Below are 25,513 nucleotides of genomic sequence, written 5' to 3'. Positions count from 1 at the left end.
AATGAGAAAAAAAATGAGAAATATGTAACGCTCTGCAAAGCACTGACAAAGATTCTACTATAACATATTGTAGAAGAACCTTTGAACTTCAGGTGTGAAAACTGCTGACTCAAAGCTGCCTCAGTAGGTCTTTGAATCCCTGGATAGTTGCCGGCAGTGTGTTTTAACCCTTACTCAACGCTAGCTAGCATAGACTCCAGTTCTGTGAGACAAGTACACAAGATTTTTATTTCCTCTTCCTATTTCCTTGTAGCACTTATGCCACTATTGGGATCTGCATCTCACCTGACGGCAGCCGTTGAGTCTCCTGTTCTCCCTTTAGCATCGCCACTGCCTCTGCCGTCACTTCCTGCACAATCCGTGCCGAAACTTGCTCTGAAAATAGACAATCACACAAACCCACAATGTAATTTATATATATACATACATATAATGAATGGGTGAATGAGAGGGGAAATGTAAAAAATGGCTAAAATAACCTCATTTTCGTTTGAAAGGTCCTCTTTCTGTCATAATGTAAAACCATCATCTTCAAAGAAAGGGAATCAAGATAAGATTTGTAATGTCCCAAATTTATTTTTGATTTTGTTTACCTTAAATATGAGAAATATTACTGTTTTGTTATCCAGCATGGAACAAAAAATAACATCAAACAAAAGAATGTGTTATTTTACATCTTTAATAAAAGACCAATAAGTATTTGCTTTGATCGGGAAAAATATTAAAACTACTGGTAGGTTAGTGAAACATAATCTTTAGGGTTTCTTTTATATGCTTAAATTTATGGCTTTCCTTTAGGCACACAAAACTCACCACAGTTCTCCAAGTAAACAGTAGATGCTGGTGCACAGAAAATATGCATGTATTCAGCAACTGGCAGTGAAAGCATTATCTATAGAGTACGTACATTCTTCATATTCATTCTCAGTCCATATTCAACCAAATATACATGTGTTAAAATGAGGGTATCTGTCTGACAAGTGCCTCTGAAGATTATAAAAATGAAAAGTCGACATGGAAATTACATGGTCCATTCTGACATGTTACCTTTAAGAGTTAACATCAAAATGGCGACAAGCAACAGTTGGTAACGTCTTTTGTATTATGAGTATTGGTGCCTGTATGGATTTCTTCCGTTTATGCTTTTGTTGTCACAGTTGAGTAGTGTTGAGAATTAATAAATTCTGTGTTTTCCTTCTATCTCTTTTAGCTAGTTGCTAAGCTAAACCTACAGGAAATGACATGCAAAGGAGAGCTCAGCTTAGAAGACATGACACACTAGGGAACGCCCTCTTTGGGGCGTAGCTTAAACAGAGGCTAACAAAAGAGGTTATGAACTGTTGCTTGTCGCCATTTTGACTGTTCGTTCTTAAAGGTAGCATGTCAAAATGGACCAGCTGTATTTTGGTATAATAAATGGAATTCGTGAATTCAGCTCACTGACTCAGCTGGTCCACTCAGCATGGAGAAAGGTTAAATCTCTTCAGTAGCTATACTTTTTCATTATACAATTATGCAATTTGAACATCAGAATTGTTTTTGACTAATGTAGTTCCAGAAAGAAGGGGCGATGATGTACGCAACATTTCATAACTCCTTCTTTAGGAAAGTATGAAATAAACTGAGGCAGCTTACAACAAAGTCGAACCACTTTTGGATTTATGTTTAGAAATGCTTTTGTGCATGTTTTCAAAATAATCATGCACAGAGCTTTGATTTGGAGTGGTTATAGGACTGAGTGTTTGATGTGATAGCTATAAAATGCTGCTGTTTCAGAATCTTTTTCTATTCAGCATCACCCACACACCACACAATCTGGCAGCCGTACACACACCCACTATTACACACGCACACACTTCTTCCGGTAGAATTTAATGTTGCCCACTCACCAACTCAAAGCAGCCAGCTTCTCATTATCAATAGCAACAAAAAATACATTTTCAGTGTTTCCAGGGAAAAATCCTTTCTTCTATTAATAGACAAATTTGTTCTCAAGTCAAGCCCACTCTGATTTCACTTGGTTAAAGAAAAACTCCTGAAAAAGCAGATTTGTGTGAACTTTTTTCCTTTCTTTAATATTTGTTACTTTTTCTATTTTTATAAACTTGAATTTACAGTTTATGATCATCAGTTTGCTTCTGTTTGAAAAATTGTCCCCGGTTGTTTAAACTAAATCATTGTAATGCATACCAAATGATGCAGAGGTTTATTAGTTAAAATGTTCTAAAAAAAAAAAAAAAAAAAAAAAAAAAAGGAGGTGTGGTGGGGGGAATCAGTGTAACCGTTAAAACACGCAGAAACAGAAAAGACCTATATGAGCTGCACTGGAGTATAAGACACATTTACTTAGAAAACTTAAAAAATGAGGGGACCTTGTCCACGTTGATTTGGCCCAGTGACACATTGTGAGTTATCTGCATTTTAACAAACTCTCTAAATTTGTCAACCCATAGGTTGTGCCTCACTATAGGTTGCAGGACCAGGCAAACCATGAAAAACGTGACTGGAAAATACAGTAGTACTCCACAATCTACAACAACCTGAAGACTTGCACACTATGACCACTGCCTTTCAGTTTCCATTCTCTGAAAAATGATATAAATAATCTCAAAGTACAGCCACCAGCCATCTCGTGTATAAAAATGCGAAGGTTATTTATGTTGATTAAGCTCCAGTGGTTTAATAATAATTGAAAGCTTGATAACATAAGCGGTCGATGGAGACAAGAGATTCAAATTCTTGACGTTGTGTAGAAAAGCAAGCCCTAATTTCCTGCCTCATCAGTTCCAGAAGTTACGTCAAAACAGCCGATTGTATAGATTGTATATCACGGGGTTTGGCCAGCTGATGTTTTTTGAAAGGACTCTCAAAATCTGGTTTTTTGACTCATGGATCACATTATGTCAGTGAAAAATAATATGATTATAATATTAAGGATTTCCTTAATAGTATTATTAAGGACTGCTATTAAGGATAAACAGTCCTTAATAATAATAACCCTTAATAATATTTCTAGTAATATTATTAAGGTATTCCTGTGTTATAGCTACTAAATCCACATTCAAGGTCTGCAAGGGCACAGAGAGAACATGAGAGATATCAAATTTGATAGCAGCAGGCAGCCAACATGTATAAGCCTACTGGTTATTATAGCAACAGACCAGAGTCACCGACTCAGGTCCATCTGTATGTCAGAAGCAAGACACATGTCACAGGATGTATAATGCTTACGAGTATCCTGCTACCACTGCTAGAACACATATAACATTTTAAATCAGTTGCTATTTTGTATGTTGAATAGCTTCTTTAAGAATATGTAAATACTTAATACTAATTTAGTTTTTGGGGGGTATTTCGATCATTTTCGGCAGGTATTTTGTTTGTAATTTGCATGATCATGCAAAACATTGAAACATGAATTTTGCTTCAAGTGCCAATACTTTCAAAACTGTTTCACAACATTGACAACATTGATGACATTGACCTGCGATGGACAAGACACGTCACCAGTGTTAAATGTCCATCAACATAAATGTCCTCAATTACTCTCTAACAAACAACCTACACTGGCTGCATGTGTGTGATGCGAGAAATGAAAGGAAAGTAAAAATACTTTAAAGAGATCAAAATATTTTGTTGTGTAATTGAAATGATGGAGAATCATAATCATCACAGATTGAATTACCAATATCAATATCAATAACAACATCTGCTATTGGTACAAAGTATGTTGGTAAAGACAAAAAGTGACCAAGTGAACACTCAATCCATTATGGTTGTTCATGTCATATCTGTTTTTCTATTTTCGCTACTTTTTGTACAGCCACAAATTATTGTGTTATAGCTACTACGATGGGTTAGACTATGTGGCTTGTTTCATCACACAGTTGCAAGGACAAATATGTTGGAAGTAGATTCATGATTACAGTTTTGACTTATCACGCAATATGCCACTATGAATAAATTTATATCTAAAGAAATGAGTGAACCCTAATTGTTTCACATGGTAAACTTACCTAATCAGAAAATATGAACACATGAAAGATAATGAACAATAAAACGTTGAATATCTATTATCCAAGAACCTTCAAATTATTTAATAGACTTCAGCATTTCCTGATCAGGACCATTCAAGGTGAAGTTGATTAGTTTCCCTTCAAATCTCTACAAATTATATTAAATTGTTACTCCAAAAGACATTCTGGATTACATTTCCTTCCTAATTTTATTATTACCTTCTAAAATATTGAGATTGTCTCTGTTTGCTTAGGTTTACAGTCCAAAATGAACAAACAAATCATTTATTTTGCAAGTAAGATATCAATGGATTGTTTTTTTTTGAGAAACATTAAGATTGTGCTTACATCAGCTAAATCACATACACATCAGTCGAAGATCCTTCATACTCCCAAATTCATACACCCCAAACTCTCTCTACCTGTTCTTCTTTCTCATTAACTAACTCTGTTCCTTCCTACTTCTTTTCTCCTTTTTTTTTCCTGGCCACTCATAACATGGCTGACTGACTTTTTCAACTTTCTTTCAAAGGAAAGTCAAGAGGACAATTTTGTGCTTCACTGGTTCTCACGGTGACTGAGGAGCTTTTCAGGGGGAGAGAGGGCCTAGTGAGAACTAACATCAACCCTTCTGCCACCCGCCTTGCCCCACTTAGCCCTCACTCTGCCCTGCTCTGAGGAGATGCTAATGAGATGCGACAAGATGCAAAGCAGACAAACAACTTCACATGCCGCTGATGAAGTGCTGTGTAAATGTTACTCATTTAATGTTGATATACAGCTTAAAACAATTATTATAGATACTAATGTGAAAGATGACTGTTTTGAAACTGAAATTATTTGTAAGACGTCATCAGTCATTTACAACACATTGCACAGATGGTGTTGTGGCTGTAACATTCTCTCATATTATAGCCACAAACTTAAATATATTTTACAAAACAATCAAACTCTGCAAAGATATTGGTATCTACATAAATTAACAGGTAGGGCACGAAAGTATTATTCAGAGATACAACCAAGAATCCCATGTGAGCTCTGCAAGTTGCAGTTCAAGTAGGAGAATCTGATCACTTTTAATCTTTTAGCTGTGCAGTAGACAAATCTGGCCTTCATAAAGCAATTGCATTTTGAATAAAGATACATTAGTAACAATTACTCTCTGAACCACTATAATCATCATTAAGAGCTGGTATCTGTAAAAACCCCAATAATGGAGATAAGAAATGTAAAATTAGCTCTTTGTCTGCACATACTAAATTCCTTTGTCTGTGGCAAGCTGGAGTAAAAAAGAACAAAAGTTTTGAGAAAATGGTAGGGGAATTGTTGCCATAGTTACACTACTGGCACCACTGCTTGCCAGTCTGTTCTTCTGAGTGTGAGTCTGGCCAGAAAAGAGAAATACTTTGTGTGTTCAATTTGGCTTATTCACTTCAGTTTAAAACTACTTTATCAATGCCAAAGGGGAAATTAGTTTAAATTAAAATAAAAAATTAATGATAGTGCTCCCTTATTTAAACACACATATAAAACTTCAGTAAGAATGAAATGCATACCAAGTCAAAAAAACATACCAAGACACCTAATACACTGTATATCCATAGATTTTAAAAGAACCAAAGCATAGCAGCCACTTGGCCAAAACATGGCATCATAAAAGGATTCTTAACATATCATTGCACCTAATCAATAATATCTGAAATAATTAAATAATTATGTCAATCATTTCAAAATAATTGAAATAAAAACTAAAACCAAACTGACATATTAACAAATGTTAATCTACCCAGCAGTAGTTCTTGCTGCATGAAGCAAACGGTCATGAATCAAAAGAGTGCTTCTGACCTGATTGTTTTGTGCTGTATGTAACCAAGCATGGGATTGATGAACATTGCTGGCCTATTGCTCAAGTGTTATATTTTACTCATACTCTTTTGCAGTGTAAAATATTTCCATAGTTTAGACTTTGTGCTAAAAAAAAAATAGGAAGTGAAGTTTGAGAGATAAATGTAAATACAGAAAATCTGAGGGCATTTTACCTGCAGTGATAGCGGGAGCTCCAGCTAGTTCGCCATTAAATCCATTCTCCCTTGCAGTGTAAGGAGCCGTGGTCATGTGGGCCCCTCCAGGCTGGCAAGTCCGGTAGGCTGATGAAGAGTAGCTGTTTGCTCCATGGGTGCCGCCAGGTTCTTGCCCCCCTGATGGGTCCCACTGGGGGGCGCTGTCTTCTGGTTGTCGACTGTCTGCCATGCTGTTGCTAAATAGCAGCTGGCAAGACCGGGCAAAGGGCTGGGAATCTCAATTTCTGGGAGAGAGACAAAAGGAGATTCAGGAGTGAGGTAAGAACTGCAATATTAGTGATGTTACATAAAGGAGAATGAACAGCCTCCTGCTCTAGGACGCACTGCATCAGTCACATTCACAAATCTCTTTTTGTCAGTCATAATCCCGGCCCCAGCACCACCGCTTCACTGTCAACACTTATCTAACTATGGATGTGTGCCTGTGAATTTGTTTGTAGGTGGTGAGTCGTTGGGTTTGGCTCTTGGCTGGCAGATGACAACCTCTGTAAAAAACAATATTGATTTCCATGTGTGCTGTGTAATGACTCATGCAGTTAGTGGGTCAGGTGGAATAAACAACTGGTAAAAATGAACAGACGAGACTCTGAGTCCTAGGTATTCAAGAAGGGCTGATGTAAGGGAGCCTTTGATCAGTCGAGCAGTGGGCTCCAGGAGGTCAGTTTTGAAAAATGAAAAAAGCAGTTGAGACATAAAAGTTGTACTTTTGATACTTAATGAAAAGTGCAGGGTTTCTACTATATTTTAATTTTAAAATTGCATGTTTTTTCAGACTCATTATTCTACAAATTTATTATCAGTTTTTCATCAGATAATGGACATTTTAGTACAATATATTATTAATCAGATGTTAATGTTTTTTTTTAATATTTTCTTTGTTTTATTTTACATTATAAAACATGTTGCTGTAGCCGGTTTCATATTCTGCCAGGTGGTATAGAGCTGTTTCCATCTACCATCTGGACAAACTTAGATCAGTTTATAACTAGCTTAAAATATATATGGAATGAAGTTAATTACAATCCTTTAAATCACAGTAAGACAAAGTCCCAAAAAACAGAAATGTAAACAAAATGTTCTTTAACATAAGGCTTGGAAAAAGCTCAAGTTTTGATGTTGAAAAAGAAACTATCTAAAAATAGAATTAATGTAAAACCCCTTTTTTTCAGAAATTGTTTTATATATATTTTGGACATGTTTTTCATCATGTCCAAAATATCAAATTAAGACAAGAAATTCTGAAAAATTTTTGCTCTTATTTTTTCCATACTTAATCAGACTTGGATAAAATCTGATTTATATAAACGCTGATAATGTAAAATAACTTTAGCTTGTAGTAATTTCCTGAAAAATAAATGGATCATGTCTGAGAGAATTAACTTTATAGCTTACGTTTACACAGAAACCCTCTCACTGATGATTAAAATTGATCAACAACAAGGGAGAGAAGCTGAATGCAGAAAACACTGATGAGTCTGCGTAATCAAAGACAAAATAAAGGAATGATTTACAGGTCTGCCACATAGCAAGCAATAAATAAAGTTGAGGTTCTCAACTTGTTGTCTTTATCACATGCAAGAATGATACAAGTTAAAAAAACAGATGTTATTTTTTTTTGGGATTCATTTATTTTTTCACTGTTATCCTAGTTTTTAATGAGGCAGTGTCAGTCTCAGGCAACAGAAGAAGCACATTCAATTTACTGCAGTCTAACAGTAAAAGGACTGAGGTAGAGATAAACAAAGGGCGCAAAGGTGGGTTTTACAGAAAGATAAGTGGCTAGTAGTACCTGAGCTGTGTGTAAGCGTTTGTGTTGAGGTAATTTGTCATTTAGCTATGCAGTCCACAGAGATTCTGAGAGTGAAGGGAAGCCTAATGGAGAAAACAGGAGTCAATAACTGCAGCCTGAAAGCAAGGCGATGCTACAGTGAGCACTACTCACTGAATTCACAGTACAAACCATACTCCTGCTTAACGTCTACTCACATAGATTACCTAGCAGAATGTAACTGCAACTGGTAAAAAAGAGAATATTGCTGGTATCTATGAAAAGAGTGAAAGTAAAGGTTTGCACATATTTTTTGTGATAATTTACAGTGTAAAAAACATAAAATATTGTTTATTCCTTTATAAATTGTATAATTGTAAACATAATACACTGGAACTGATGTTTTCTAAAAAGCAATTAGTCAACAAGAGGAGGAATGAATAAACTAAACTAAAGAAGTTTAGAGCAGTTTTGCTAATAAGGGAATGTACAAGTGGGGAAAGTTGGAAAGATATTTGTTGTACAGGCCTGAACTAATTTAACAAAGTAACACTGCTTTGACCACAATGTGTTTCTATAATAATGATTATTATTATGATGCTGAGATGCTTTGTGGAAAGTCTTAAGCGCCAAGTTGAGCGGCTCATCCTATTGCAGAAATGCTGCTGCAATCTGGAAATGCATATCTTCTCCCTCTTTTAATGCATTCAGTAGATTCCAGAATGCATTAAAAATGTGAAATCAAACCAATGCAGAAACATATCTGATTTGCAGTGCAAATATTCTTTGAAGGCACGTACTGCCACTCCAACCCATGCAAAATTGTGTAGGTGGAACAGATTAAAAAAGGGGACGAAAGCAAAAGCAAAGCTACAATCAGGATTGCCTATATGAAGGAATAATTCATGACAAATTCACAGTGCTTAACTTGGAAACAAAATTAAACATACCCCTAGCTCATTGGAAGTTTGTAATATTTCAAAAATCATTCAAAATTTAACCTTGCTAGATGTGTTTTCTGAGAGAAATGATCATGTAAGTAATCACAATCCTGGGCAGTTGTGAATGCTTTAATTTGTATCTCAGGAAATAAATGCTATGAAATAAACCGATTTTACTGCTTATTATATTTGTTGAAAGGCTTGATTCAATTCATTTCAATTCAATTTATTCAATGAGATCAAAGGGGTAACTGAGAGGGTTTATATCTTTACCTCCATGGAGACAGTAATGGCAGAGGTTAGCAAAAAAATGTTGATAAGATTAAACTTAGAAAGAAATTTTTAAAGACTCTCCAACTGCAAGGTTCCATATTTAGTTTGAGGTCCATCCAAAAAGTCCTAACTCCCAACCAGGGTCATTTCCAGGGTCGTACTGTGGGAACTTCCTTTTTGTATCCTTTTCTTTGATTGTGCAAGTCAATTATCTCTTCAGTAACATGCAATCTGTTTATGCAATCTCTGTAAGAAAATTACTGTAAAACAGCTTTGAATTGTTGATGCCCAAAATTCCTACCACTCCAGGAAATGCGGTACCACCATGGGAAGCAGGATGACTAAAGCCGATATAGAACATCAATAATGATGAAACCTCAGCTGACTTGTAAAACTCAAGCTTAAAAGCTTTAGAAAAGTGTATTTTTCCTGTCGTTGAGTACATGTGTCATCTCTATAGTTTCTTGTATGCCATGTCTTCTGTTTGTCAATGCATCCATGGCAAATCCCCATTTGAAAAGCACTTCATAGATTGGAAGAGGTATAAAATACAGACTTTAGCATGCTGTTCTGGTGCTCTGAATGTGTGCCGTCTGTCTGGTGATGAAGGTCACTTTGAACTCTGGCTAATTTCCAGATGCACTAAGATCACCATGAATGGTGGCCAGGACCAGCGTGTGAGTGGGGGAGGAGAGAAAGCACAGTGATCTGGTTTTCTGAAAACCAGCAGAGCTCTGCACAAGATATTTTGTATACAATATGGTTTACATTTTGTAATAAAGTAAGAGAATCATAAGGCAGCAAAGTCTGATACTAAACAGCAGAAATTGGTATAGCACATCACAATTCTGGTCATAACAAAAACCATTGTTTTCTTATCATCTTAAAACAAAAACTAGGTTGCAATACAGAAGTATTTTATTGATACTAAAAAAAACAGAAGGGTTTTTCTTTCTCTCAGTACAGGTGCATCTCTATAATTTAAAAAAACATATAATTAATCAAAAATTGAAATTCATATTACAGAGACTCAATGAACAAAGACTGACTTCTGTTTATTTTAAAGATTATAGTTCAGTGCTAATAAACACTCAAGATTCAATTTCTCCAACATTGAGAATACAACAGAAAACCAATAATATATATATATATATATATATATATATATATATATATATATATATATATAAACTGATGAGGAGGAGAAACCCTGAAAGGTCAATTTCATTGAGGTTGTGTCTTCACAGAATGCTGTATCTAGCCATGTCAGAAAAGTTGAGTGGAAGGACAGAAAAGTTGAGTGGAAGGAAAAAGTCTAATAAAAAATACACAAGGAGAAGCAAAAACTGTGAAACAAATCCCATTTGTAAGTTTAGACCGTTTCTTGCCTTCTGTTAAGTCATTCCTGAACTAATCAGACAATGTTAGAAGCCTTAGCCTAAACAAAGAAAAAAGGACTGGACTGTTTATCGAATTCCTCTTTTCAGTTGATACAATTTGGAATCAAAATTACGTAGTCTGGAGAAACTGGTGAAGAGGCAGATAATCCATATTGTTTGACTTCGAGTGTGAGTTTTCCACAGTCAGTAATGATCTAGGGCAGCAAGCGCCCCTGTTGGTTTTGTATTGTTTTGTATCATTAGCCAATACAAAATGTTCTAGGTTTTTACTAGTTGAAAACTGTAATCGACAATATCAACAAAAAAGTTATGCTTGAAATATATCAGTTTGAGTTTCATTTGTTGATTTGAATTACTGAAAGACATTACAACTATATAGCATTTTCAATTCACATGTAATATAAAAAAAGACATGAAACATGAATTTAAAGGAGGCACATGTAGACAATTGATCATACAAACCATGAAAGTAAAAGTATAACAAAGTCAAGATTCAGAACATGCAGTCTCTTATATGACTGAGGCTATGTAAGATGCTAATGTGACAGATTTTCCAGTAGACATCAGGTTGGCTGTAACTGGCAAAAAGCCAATGGCACCTGGCCAGATGGGTTGGTTGATGCAGATAGGTGGTTTGTCTGTACTTGGGAAAAATGGAGATGATTTATGAACCAATGAGCGGATTTGGGCCATACTTTTTCTGTTTTAGAATACTTATTCAGATTTATAAACTGAACACCAGCTGAGACATTTATTTCAATACAGTCTCTCTCCAAAATTGTCTTTCAGGGTTTGTAGTATTGGACAAAAGACAGGTGTTGAACTTGCTGAAGTTCTTTAGCAGTGATTTTAGATTTCTCTTTTATATCTCATTATTTTGCTATTGTATGTGGTAGCAAAATAAACTTAGGGCCTCATCCAGGATTCTTTTGAAATGTTCTTGTGGTTTTATAGGTAACAGACATTTCTGTGACCGTAGAAATGGGTTTAAGCGAGAAGCTATTTTGAATGACATCTGAAAATCAACGGAAGTCGCTTGAACTCTAAGGTCAGTTTTTAACAAGTTTCCAGTTAGAATTGGACCAAGATGTTATGTTTAAATTTTAAACTTAGAATGTTGAAGATCTCTGATCATTTCCCAACTAATATCCAATATAGCTGCCAAGCATATAAAACATAGTTAAAGATGTTATATTTCTACTTCTGAAATGTTGAATTTCATCCTTTCAATATATTTGGCCAATAAATATATTAAGAGTCAAAGGCAGCAACACGTCACCTTGTGTTGCTAATAGTAGTTAGAATAGACATCATAGCAAGAACGAAGTATGAATACTTTCTGGAGGCGCTATGTATAATTTACAGGAGAATCTCATTCAATTCAAATATGAAATACATAAACTGTTCAGGATAGGAACACATTTTTCTGTTGGTCAACATGTAAAAACATTATGTAATATTAAATTTCCAATGAGACACTGCATTTTTGTTTTTTATTGACTTTACAGGCACCAAATGAATAGTAATAAACACTTGAAATGTATAACTATATGTAATCATTCTGTAAAATACATCAATTTATTTATTTTTTTATTGAATTTATTAAATAGATTAGCTTTTATATAATATTCTAATTGACTGAGATGCATTTCATATAAATGCATCTCCCATAAAGACATTATCTCATTGGCTGCCCCAATATTATCAAGTCCCTGGGCTGCAGTACAAGGGAGAGCTGCAAACACGTTTTATCCGGTGAAGCACAATCCATGCAAAAACAACAGAACTGCTGTCAAAAGAAGATACATTGCAGACACACCATTAAAAGTGCAGTCTAGACAAAACATGCACAACATGTTTTTCATCATGTCCACTGCCTCAAAATAGAAATGGGCAGCCCATTTGGAGGGATAACCTGAAAAAAATATACATATTTGATTTGGTTTGCATTTGTCACCTCTCAGGAGAAAAAAGTAGAAATCATGTTTTTTGAAGTGCTAAAGTAAAATGTCTATCTTTGTGATCACTGTTAAACAATAAAAGTTTAAAACACTGTCGACTTTTCAAAGTTGAAGTTCAACTGTAACATTAATTTAATTTAATAACTAAAACTGTAAAATCCGTCAGAAAGCAAACAAAAAAGGTTATTGTCACAGATGTAGTTTGTATTCTATTGCCGACTTTACAAAAATTTACATAAATTATCTTTGATAAACAAACTATCAGTAGACTAATCACATGCTGTTTGTCCTTTTGTAACATCTCCTCAATATAATTATAGCAATTAGTAAAGCTAATTCTAATAGTGACATTATGCAGCTGTCGAAGGGTCCCTTAAGGTTATTATGCAAGCTGAATCTTCTGGCGGTTCATTTCCAGGGATTTTAAAACAATTTTCTGCCGTGTCTGTGCAGCACAGACACAATAAGTGTCCATCATCAAGAAATGAAGTTGATAAATTGTCAGCCTTGCTAGAATATCTTGCTAGACGATTTTCCAGACAATATAACAAATGAGCTGATAAAGAAATAAATTTTTCATCCATCCGTCCATCAATCTTATTTACTTCTTTCTCTTCCCGAGCACTTAGAGAGCTTCTTCCCACCTGTTATTTCTTCCTCATCCTCACCTGCCTCCTCCTCCTACCACCTTTGTTCCGCCTACTCACTCCTCCACCTTTCATCAGGCTTCAGCACTCTTATAACCGCACTCTCTCGTTGCCTCATCTCCCTCCTACGAGCTGAGCACTTTACATGCCGCCATCTCGCTGAATGTGTGTGCGCGTGTTTGTGCGTGTGTGTCGGCGTGTCCACGCGCATGCACGTCACACAGATGCTGCATTGCAGGGCTCTCTTCTGAGGGCCCTATCGCTGCAGGAGTCAGAGAGGCAAGGGATACAAGTTATTGTACCTTGGAGTACTGTGAATGTGCTCATGCACTCGTCAAACGTGAATTTTATAAAGGAATGCTTCAGGTTTGCTACTGTATATGAGCACTTAGTGTCTATAAGGAACTAGCACGAATATATTAAATTATAATGCCTTTGAAAAATGTTTTTATTCCTTCATTTTCACACTTTGAAAACCACAAGCCTATATGATTTCATGCAAAAGCCCATCCTAGCATCCTAGTCCAGTCCTTCAGTGCTTCTATCCTACAGCTCTCCAACACACCTGGATTATATAAATGGCTCATTGCCAGCCCTCTGCAGAGCTGAATGACATGCTAATGAGGAAATTCAGTCATTTTATCCAAGTGTATAAGAAGAGGGATATATCTAACAGTTGCAGGATAATAGCTATAGGAGTGGACTTGGGCACCCCTGTGTTTACTTCACATTTACAAGGTAAATGTGAAACTCCTGATCTAAATTTGACTGTGGCTCTGGTTGGGTTCATGGATATTGTTCAGCTGGAAGGTGAAACTCTTCCAGGCATTTACAGTCTCACAAATGTTCTTCAATTGTAGGCCTTTGTTTAGCTCAATCCATCTTTCTGTCAACCGTAACCAGCTTCCCTATACCTGCTGAAGATAAAGAGCCTGAAGCACAGCGCCGCCAGCATCTTGTTTTAGCATGAGGTTTGTTTGATGTGCCATATTAGCAGTTTTGCTAAAAGATTTCAGCATAACATTGAATAATCAGAGAATATTCAATGTTTGTAAGTGAGGCTTTGTGTTGATGGAATAAATACATGTACTGACAGCTAAAATCTGAGTTTCAAAAAGGTTAATGTTTTATTAAAGATTCATATAAACTACAATTATTTAATATTCACTTCATGGGGAGGTAAAGATATGATAGCTTGTCATTACTTGACAAGCAATCATGATAAATCATAACAGTCATGATTTGTTTTCTTTAAGAATATTTTTAAAAATCCTAGGCCACTATATAACTGAAAAAAATATATATATTACTGATTTACGCTGACCAGTAATTTTCATCCTGACATGGTCATTTCTTAACTGGTCCCTCTCAAAATGTGTGAAAATGGTAAATATACCATTTGTTACATTACCTGGAATAAACAACTCAGCCTTTTGAGACTTTTCTATTCACTGTCAGTTTGAGAGCAGATTTTTTTCTGCAACTGTAAGTAAAATGCAAAAGCTGCTTCAGCAAATTTACATCCAAGAAATAAATTAATTTTGACATAAAGTCGTAAAACTTTTGAAACAGTAATAAAGTGCACCTCTGAGCAATCTATCTAATCCAGTAATATGTCTAATCTAGAGGTATCCTTTTTGTTTAACATTTACGAAATTAATTTAGTACTGGTTGGCATGGTCACGCTGCGTTAACAACGCAGAAAAAGGTCAAATCCCAGCCTACAGGGTTTTCCTGCATAGAGATGCATGTTCTCTCCCTGCATGCATGAATTCTCAAGTACTCTTAAGCAATCAAAAAAAAAAAAAAAAAAAAATCCAAAAGGATTTTAACACCTAAGCTTATTGTTGCCAAAATATAAACAAACAGGGAGGATGAAGAAGAGTAAACAAGGACAGATTTTAGAGGGACTTGGACCATATTTTCCAGATGGAACAGATTCTTAAAACAAATGTCCCACCTAAGATTGAACCCAATTTGTCCAGAATGACATTAACACAAACACACACACGCACGCGTGCACACACACTGAGCATTGTTCTCATTCATATTTATCTTCTACTGCAATTTTGATGATGATGGAAACATTTGGTTTTACTTCATTAATTAATCCTTTCATGTCTAATTAGACTAAATCTAGTCTTAGTCCTGGCTTTTTAAATCTTCTCAACATAATTTAAACATTTACTTGATAAGTACCAAAACAATTTCAAATGATTTGGCAGTAATAAAATGTACATTGCCTTGCAAAATTACCAGTTTCCAAGGTTTGTGTCAATGGCAAAGAAATTTATGTTAGAAAGTCATAAGTCATGTTTGAGGTTTGACAAGTAAGGCACTTTGGTCAAAAGAGAGCAAATTTTGGGAGTCTTTTTGGTTTACAAGCAAAACACTATATGTATCTGAAATCTAACACTGTAAATCTATCTAAACGCACCCAATGGTGAAAACTAAATGGATCATTTCTGAGAGAAAACGTTTTCAGGCTATAAAAGACTTTGGGATCTCTGTCAAGACTTTCCTTACAGACAAAGCTTAGGTTTTGGGGCATTTAAAAATTGACAAAAATGTCAGTGTGCAGATGTGCAAAGCTGCTAAAGTCAAATCCCAAAATACCTGCAGCTGAAACTGCAGTAAAAGGTGGTTCTACAAAGTATTGATGAATGGACACTGAAGACAAATGCTGGCCATCATTTCATATTTTCATTTATAAAACAAAATTAATTAATCATTTTCATCCTACTTCACTTGCTTTATATACCACAAAAAAATAATGGTAAAAAACAGAAAAGCTTGTGTTAAAATGCAACCACATATACAGAGTTTAAGAAAATTACACACGTTGCCAGGGCATGGAAATCTTTCTACATCATGCAACTATATTTATGATGCCAGTTGAAAATTCTTGATGCTTTTACTTTTGACACAAAAAAGTCCATCTGACTGTTTTAACTATTTGTTTTACCATTTGACTTGACCACAAAATGTTGCATCAAATAAAATTTGTTCATTAATAAAACTTTGTAATAATCCGAATCATCATTTTGTATTTTGTGACTGATAGAAAGAAACCCACGTCTACAGATCCTCATTCAGCTGCCAATCTTCAAGAATCCGATCCAACCTGAATACCTGCTGTCATTCTTCAGGTTCACAAAACATGTAAGCCATGAGAGCGTGACTGCCTTTCAGTGGGTCTTGGTGTTGATTGTCTCACTAAAACAGCTCTCCTCTTCCCACTCAGTACCCGCTTCCCACTCATAGCTCCCAGCAGCCTGCACTCACATGTACATCCTCCCACACAGCCATTTCATCTGTGGAGGTAGCAGCCATTCTTTCTGTCCTTGTTTCTCTTTCTCTCACTTTAAATGTTACTTTTTTCCCACTCTGACAGATATTAATCACATCTCAGAGCTGCAGGACAGATAAATGTGAGTCTGAGCAGAATTAGTTTGATGCAGTAAAATGGTTTCAGCTGGTGTTGACCTTTTAATTGTGTTGCACAAATTCTACATTGCTGCCAGCATGATGAGATGTGAAGCACCATTTCTGCCACGATATTATACCAAGAGTAATTGATTGACTTAATGTCGTGTTTTGATTGTTGATTCTATGTTTCATTGTGTTTCTGTGTTTGATATGATGTAAAGCACTTTGAAATGCGCTATACAAATAAAATTTGATTGATTGTTTAATAAACTGATCTCATTTTTGGTGAAAATGATAACTTATTGGTTGTGACTGTAAAGAGAGTTGGGTATGTGTCCATATGAGATTGAGGTCTTACCTCTTTATGTGGTCAGGGACTTTGGATGATGAGTCAAGATGAATCCAAGGAATCTCTGTTGCCCCAAAATGTCACAACGTGGGAACTGAAGTTCTCAAAAAAGCCAAGTGATAAATACTCCAAGTTGGACCTGTTAATAATGACAAAAAAAACAAATACTTTTCTTTCAATTTTAAGATCATGTCAGTCTCCAACTCAAGTTTCAAGTCTCAAGTCTCACAACATTTTCTCATTAAGTGCATGTCATCTAGGCTACACTACACTGTGATGTGTAAAAAATAATCCATCTAAAAATGTTTAGAAAGATTATACCTTTAAATTTTAAGAAAATTCAGTCAGTGTTTGTGTCTTGATAAAACCATTATGGATGACCACTTATTTTATTCATACTTTACTTTTTAAACTACTTACAGTGTTTAAAAAAGTTCTATAAAGTTGTGTTCCTTTAGATTTTAGATAAAAGTGGCACAAAGTTTTCCTCTCTTCGAAATGGAAAATACAAAAGAACATGACATTTACCTAAGACAGATGTATAAACAGTCACAGCAATAAAGTGATTTCCCACAAAGAACAAAGACTCCTCACTAATTTGGAAACCCCCTATATAACTGAATGGCTCTCTGCATTACTCATGGTGTTGTGCATCACTGCTGCTGCCCGCCTGCTTCTCTATTGCTTTTCAGTGCCTACACCACCCCAAAACCCACCCATTCACTCTGAGGTCAGATACAGTCTCTTGATTCTCTTGATATGCAAGGGTCAAGATACTCATTGTGTTGTGACTGTGTTTCCCAGTCCTGGTTCTCAAGGCACACTGCCCTGCATGTTTTAGATGTGTCCTACTTTAATGCACCTGATTTAGATGATTGCAGTTCAGTAAGATAAGATCTGCATTTTTAAACACAAAATAACCTGTGGCAAACCAGGCTGGACAAGGACGTTAATCTGTCACCATGCAAACAGTGCAAACAATAGCATTGGTTAACTGTACCATGAGTTACCAATCCAAAACAAAAACAACAAAAATGCCTTAGTGAATAATTTACTGCTTTTTCCCTCTAATTTGGGTGAATTCTACTGATATTATTACTTAGCTAATGAAGTCTGACAGTTTCAGTATGACAAGTGTAACAATGACTGTCAGGTTTTTCACAGTTAGCACCGATTTCCTCCACTATTTTTTCTACATATGAGCACCCTTTACACCAGGGGTCTCAAACTCCAGGCCTCGAGGGCCGCAGTCCTGCAGTTTTTAGATGTCTCACAGGTACAAAACACTGGAATGAAATGGCTTAATTACCTCCACCTTGTGTAGATCAGTTATCCAGAGGCTTAATTGTTCTATTCAGGTGTGGTGCACCAGAGGCACATCTAAAAGTTGCAGGACTGTGGCCCTCGAGGACTGGAGTTTGAGACCCCCGCTTTACACATAATAGGAGTTATGAATTGACTGAAAGGAAACCAGTGCCAGCCTACAGCTCAGAGATGCAAATAATCACAGGAGAAGACAGATTTTTTTGTGTGTTATTGCTTCAGCTCTAGATCACCTGAGGGTCACTTGTGAGTCACACATTAGACAGAGGCCTTGGACAGGCCTTTATTTCCTGTGGCTTGCTGCCCACACAGCATGCACTACTCCAGGAGACAGCATACGATAGACAACTTATGGCACTTCAACTATCACCTCATAACTGCATTTTTAGTTACTTTTATAACATTTCTAAGAGTGAGTGGCCTCACTGTGGACATAAAAACCAATCAGAAACAATCTGTCAAACACTAGCCAGAAACAACTTGAAATCACATGTTACAGTGATTTAAAGCTGTGGCTGTGAACTCTCATCCTCAGCCAGTCATTCCTCTATTCATTGCCATCCTCAGCATCCATGCTGAGGGTGGCAATCATCAAACTACTGGATAGTAGCCACAGCTTCCCTTAGGGACACTGACAGAGGCGAGGCTGCCATGCCATGCCATCAGGCCCACTGACCACCACCAGCAGCACAGATGAAGTGTCTTGCCCAAGGACACAACAGAGGTGGACAGAGAGGAAATCGAACACGAAACCCACCACATGTCCACCGTCACCACTATCGATTATATCTGGACAAGAGGAAAAAAATTTTTTTTCTGTAGTCACATGTCTTTTGTAAATGATTCCTGAAGTACCCAATTTTCAATAGTACAACTCAGACAGCTATTTTAAATCTTTTTCCCATTGCAAAAAAAACTGCTTTTCTGAATAATAACAATAACTCATCCCCTGCTGTACAAAGTGTGGGACCACAAACAAAATACATACTTTCTATGCAACATGCGGTTGAGTCTTATGGTTTTTTTTTTTAATTTATTTAAATTTCCCAAAAATGTTTTTGTTTTTTTTATAACCGACATATAAAATGCGTTTTTAGAAAAACCTCCACACTAGACATATTTTACCGATCCAGAAAACAGGTATTTTTATTTGGTCCTAATGTTGGACTTTCAATTTTGGACTTTCAAACTAACCATTCTTGATTGATAACTCCAAAATTACTTCCAATTAGAAATGAATGGGCAATGACCACAATATACGTCATTATTGGACAAAAGTATCCCTGTAATAAAAATAACAATTCGTTTAATATTAAAGCTCTACTTTATGATGTTTCCAAACCCAAAAATTGGCTGGGCTGGTTGCATGCCGTTTGAACTATTTTTGTGTTCAAACAGCAAGATATCACAGTAATAAAATGTAAGCCCTTAATCGCCCATCACAATTTCTTACAAATATGCAATAGGTGAGAGTTATTAATGAAACCAAGATAGAATAAAGTAATTTGTGCATTTTGTTACCAAAGAGATTAATTGCATTTGATATCAATATTTAACCACAATGCATTTTTACAACTCACGTGGCACGTTAAAGGTTTTATATCTACCATTTAGGATTCTCTTCATGCTGTATTTCTTTTATGCAACACACAAAAACACACATGTGACCCTGAATATACACACATTCTGATTAAGCACACGAACAGAGAAAGTGCTTTGTTGTGTCTCCTGAGACTGCTCATCTTGCAGTCACCTGTCAGCCCACATTTAATGTAGTCTGTAAAGGTGGCACATGTGTGCGTATGCGTGTGCATGCGTGTGTGTGTGTTTGTCGATGTTTTTCTAGTGATCAAGCTCTGCTTGCTGTGAAAATGCAGCCACCTCATGTTTTGTGAATGAATCTACACAGAGGCATTTTGTGCTGATCTCTTGATGACTGTGAGAAAATAAAGTTTTAGATTATTCAGTACTATGAAAGTAGCTTATATAGAATATTTTATGTGAGAATTATGTATTAATTATTAATGAATATATGCTCTAGGACTATGGCCTTCACCTCCACCTATATGATGCTGCAGTTTAAAGTTATCTATCTTTAGACTGCAGTCACATTCAGAGAAATATAACCATTTTGAATATTCTGCAGGGGTATCAAATTTTCACAATTTCTTCTTAGCTACTTCAAATCTGTAAGTTTTGAATAGTATTGGATGGATTCCTATGAAGTTTAACACTAATTCTAAGTAACCTGGTTTGGATCGACCTGGACTTTTCCTTCTGGGGCTGACATTTAGGTTTTTAGTCACACATTGTTCCAGTCACTGGAAGAATTGCTGTGATATTTGTTTGGTCAATTGATTTTCTCCTTAAGGCAATACTTCTCAATTCCGGTCCTCAGGTCCCCCTGCCCTACATGTTTTCGGTGTTTCTCTGCTGCTACACACCTGGATTGAATCTATGAGTGATTAACAGGCTTCTGCAGTACTGGATGGCTGCAGAACAGATAATGCAATCATTTGGATCAGCTGCTCTGAAATAAGGGCACATCTAAAACATGTAGAGCAGGAGGGCCTGAGGACTGGAATTGAGAAGCACTGCCTTAAGGTGACCTGCTTTGACATTTCACCCAGTGCCAAACCTAGGTCAACATTAGAACTGTTCAAAACTTTGTGTATGACAACAAGCACAAAGCATACATTAGGTTCATTGCTAACTATCTGGACATATTTCATAGGAAAGTTTCCAGTGACCCTGATAGCATGTCATTATACTGTTTGCCATTGTTCACCTGTTAAAAACAATACAAACATTCATGGAGAGCCTTGTTCAGTATGTGGTAACCCCACTTTTTACAACATTCTACTCTGGACTGTCCAATTAGATTTACTAATTCTATTATTTTACAGCTATATGAAGTGTGCGCTTCCTCTTTGCCTCAAATGTATCATCCATTTTCTCAATAAACCCCATTAGCCCAACAACTTCCCTATAAAACTGTTAGATAGATTAATGTTTCAATTCAAATAGTGCACATATTGCACTTCCGTTTGAACATGCTTGATCATTGGTGGGACACTTGAATGGCATCGTTAAATTAAAAGTCGTAATAACAAGAATGTGGAAAATGCCAATAAGAAGTTAGTTTAGTTAAATAAAACTGATTAATTTTAGTTGCTCTTACTATGTGGGCAGAGTTGATTATGTTAACATGCTTATTTATTTGTATCTACATGTCACAAAAAAAGAACATCCTTTATCTGAATAGACCTATTTATATTTGAAATGCTCAAAAAGCAGTTTTTCAGTTTGACCTGCTAGGTCAAACTCAAACAACAATGCCTTTACAAAAAAAAAAAAAGAAAGAAATCATAGGAAACGTTCTGTGCAAACCTTCCCTGAAAAGTTGCAGGTATTATAGTTGAGAAAGGTTGGCTGACTATGGGATGTTGCTCAAATGAATGTGCGTAAAGACAAACAAGCAGCTTCATTTGGCAATATAGTATATTTTGCATACTGGGGGGTCAAACCATGCAAATGAGAGATTGGAGAAAAGCGAGAACCAGGAAGGAAACATGGACAATAAAAGAGTCTAGCCTGAGGAGTGGGGGGAGTCTGGACCATTACATCACTGCTGCAGTGGCTGACAAACATCCCGTTTTCCCTCCCCATCTCTCTCTCTCTTTCTCTGTGTGTGTCCTCAGACACCACCAGTGAATAACATTTACAGTGCTGTGAAAATGGGTAGGCTCCTGCAAATATTTCCTCCACTTTTTGCTGTTTTGTCACACTTTAATGTTTCAGATGAAACAAATTTTAGTACTGAATGTCTTGGGTTTAACCAAGATAATCTGGTTCCCCCCCCACTGATGATTTCTTTCATTAAGGGAAAAAAGCTGTACGAATGGGTGAACATTCTCTGACAGAATTTTCTGGTAGAGAGCATTTTTGATTCCATCGATTATGAGTAGCCACCCAGGACGTGGGGAAGTGAAAAGCAGACCCAAACCCTCACTCTACCACTGTCTCCACCATGTTTGACTGTCAGTATAACTGTCTCTTTCTGAAATGATGTGTTAGTTTTAGGTCAGATGTTAGATGATCTACACCTGAGAAACTGTTGAGTTTTTGTGTCGGCAGTCCACAAAATATATTCCTTAAAGTCTTATGGACGTTAGGGAAAATCATCAGAATATTTTTCTTTAAATGGATCAGCAGTGGTTAATCTCTTGGAACACTCCCATGCATTCCATTGTTACTGAGTGTTTTTTATTGTTAAATCTTGGACACTGTCGTCACCTTTTGGTTGACTTTGGTCTCTCCTGGGAAGGTTCATCACTGCTGTATGTTTTCTCCAAATATGGATTATTTGAATCATTTTGATTCACTGTGGTCCAAAAGCATTACAAATTTCTTACCTTAATTTGGACATTTCTTCTCTAAACTAATAGATGTCAGTGACTTTGCTTTCTACTGTTTTTTAAATATTTTTGGATGATGGTTGCTTTTTAAGGTCTTTCAAAAATCATTGAACCTCTATTTAAAAGATCTCTAGGTCAGGTAATTATCAGGCCTTAGTTTGGCTTATGAAATTGAGAGCATCTTTAATCACAGCTAGTTTGTGATTTTAAAATTGGAAGAATTAATTTTTCATAGGGTCCACTTGGTTTTAATAGCTTTTCTGCCTGAATGAATGAAACTAACAACTATGTTTGATGACCTGAAACATTTAAGCATGGCATAAAAACAAAAGTTTTAAAAATCTGTAAGAAGCAAACATCTTCCAAACATCCTTCATTTCCTATGACTATTGAAAGTGTGACCAAGAACTAAAATGGCAGCTTTTCTGCATTATATTTATCCTTAATTATGTAGGAAAACATCAGGAAAAGAAATGGCTTAACATTTTCATCTTTTTATATTTGAATAATGTCTAAAACATATTGTAAAGGGTTCAAACAAAGTAGCTGTAGCATAATCTTCAAGACACTCATCAATAATCAAACGGACAGGTGATAGTCCTTTTAAAAGTGATAGTTTAAGAGCAAAGGATTATCCATAACTGTCATCGTCATGGTAACACCCAAAATACAACCTGTTGCAAAAACAAACCACATTCTTCTTTATGCAGTCTCACATTACTCGGAGATGACAGAAAGATAGATTGTTTGCACATTTCACCCATGATTTTATCCAGCAGTTTCTGTTTCGTTTTTCTCTTCCTTCTCCCCCCTCCAGGGTTTTTGTTTTATTTGTCTGTCTCTCCACGTCATTGCACTTTCAGATGTGGAAGATCCCTGACATCTACCTGACCCACCTGATCTTTATCTGACTTAACACTGAGCAATAAATCTTCCCAGGCTTTTTCTGACAATCTGCCAGATTGTTGAATTTAACAATAAGATACAAATCAGCCTCCCTGCCTGCCCCGCCATTTTTATCTTTATAATAATTAAGATACAGTATCAAGAGTGCACCAGAACAAGGTCGGGACCATTTGGCTTTCAGGTTCAGCAACCAGCTTGTTTGATGGAGGGTGAGGAGAAAAGGAGGGATTAAACAAAGAGGAAAAGGTCAAACAGAGCTGCTGGGAAATGCCACAAACATTCTTTCTACACGAAGACAGTAGGAAAAAGAGACATGGGAAAGTTTTCACATCAAATACTCTCATTGTGTTTGAATTGTGCAAGAAAAATGGCTGCTAGACTGAAAGCATGTGAATGACCAATATTAGTTTTAGAATCAGAGACTTTTTGAGGAATAAAACACATATGGTCATATTTAGACTTTGAAAAAAAAACTAGGCATCAAGGAAAGAAACAATCAATGATAACAAAGCTGCTTCAAGTTAAAACTATGAATTTTACCAATTTATAGCATTCTTGTTGTAGATCTACCATAAATCTCAATCAGCTTCCCATCAAACAACAATCAGCAGGCAAGGTTAAAAAGATGGCTGGACGCAAGAATTGCACTTTTGACTGTGTTTCAGATCCAAATTAAGCTTTTCAGTTCTTTAGTATGGACAACAAGCAAACCCTGGTCCACCTGAGGTAAGCATCGCTCCACATGCACGTGATCCTTTAGCTAATTGTAGGGAATGTAAACAGAGACAGGAAGTTATCCTGCTCCACTCGTCTCATGTCCAGAGCAACATGATGGACAGCTCCCCATTTCGCCCGCTGCTCATATTGGGTAGGACCCAGTATGAAAACAACAATTAAGTTTGAAGATAAAACAAGAAATTGCATACATGTGGTGTTGTTGCCAATTTTTTCTTGAATCATTTGTTGTTTTCCCTGCCAGTCAGTGCTGCTGCATGTGTGGCAACTGTATGTCCATGTAGGTTGGTTCACATTTAAAAGTGCAGCTTTAAAGTAAACCAAACCATATGAATGTGAATTGTGTTTATTAGACATACTCAACAACCGTCAATTCATTTAGTCGTTGAATAAATTAAGTTTTGTGGTTTGCTGTAAATATGAAAAGTACTACACCAAAGTGGTGACAGTTTCAAGTAGAACAACATAACTTTGACGTTTTTTGAAATGGTAACTTCATGGTGATTTCTAATATCCAGACATTTTATCTGTTTTCTTCATGAAAAAAAAAAATACTTTCTGTCTGGCAGCCCTGCATGTTAGTTAAGAGTAAGTAGTTTAGTCTGTTATGGGTTTTGCACATTCATTACTGCTCTTTGTCTCCCTGCAACAGATGAATGAACATTAAATAAACTCTAATTATATTTCTTCACAATTTTGCTCATTTTGTTCCTATCAAGTCCCATACGGACTGACACTTGCTCTCAATTGCTCATTTCGTCTTCCATAGCAGTCCTCAAGATTTGCCCCAGTCTGCTATTTTTGTCCCGAGAAGAAACAAAAGTAACTTTCATTTGAAGCTAAAAAGAGAATATGGTTAAACTACAATAGTTAAGACTCTGGGTAGCCCTGCAATTTAGCTTCAGATAACAATTTACAGTGGTAAATTACTAGTTTAGAACTTGTAACTTGTTGGCACCACTCAAGGGATCATGAGCAACATCAGAGGTACACATAAAACAGCTTTGAGAACCATGACTATAGATCTTTGTTTTCTTTCAGCTCTTCTCTTGGTACAGCTTAACCCAGGTTGCTACCGACATCAAATAAAAACAACATCAATATCTCAATCCTGAGTAAACAAAAGCCTCTGACATACCTATGGTAGTATTAGGAAATGTGATCCAAGTGCCTGTGTTGGTGTTAAAATAATGACATTTAGTTTCAATATCTGTAGCAATAAGAATATATTCAATATTTTGCAAGGTGAATTTACTAAATGCTGAC

General features: G+C 36.1%; 1 protein-coding gene across 10 annotated transcripts in view; it reads right to left on the bottom strand.

Moving 5' to 3' along the window:
• Window positions 1-25,513, bottom strand: part of map2 (microtubule-associated protein 2) — a 72,447-nt gene that overhangs the window by 25,999 nt on the left and 20,935 nt on the right. For all 10 annotated transcript variants that reach the window (XM_044130842.1, XM_044130845.1, XM_044130846.1 and 7 more), the window contains 3 exons: window positions 16,875-17,004; window positions 6,056-6,321; window positions 286-375 (listed from right to left, as the gene is read on the bottom strand). In XM_044130842.1, coding sequence (XP_043986777.1) covers window positions 286-375; window positions 6,056-6,266 — 301 coding nt within the window. In that variant the 5' untranslated portion in view covers window positions 6,267-6,321; window positions 16,875-17,004. The remainder of the gene's footprint in view (window positions 1-285; window positions 376-6,055; window positions 6,322-16,874; window positions 17,005-25,513) is intronic.

Source organism: Gambusia affinis, linkage group LG11 (genome assembly GCF_019740435.1).
Source record: "Gambusia affinis linkage group LG11, SWU_Gaff_1.0, whole genome shotgun sequence".
Classification (NCBI taxonomy): domain Eukaryota; kingdom Metazoa; phylum Chordata; class Actinopteri; order Cyprinodontiformes; family Poeciliidae; genus Gambusia; species Gambusia affinis.
This window is presented reverse-complemented; position numbering and strand designations above follow the sequence as displayed.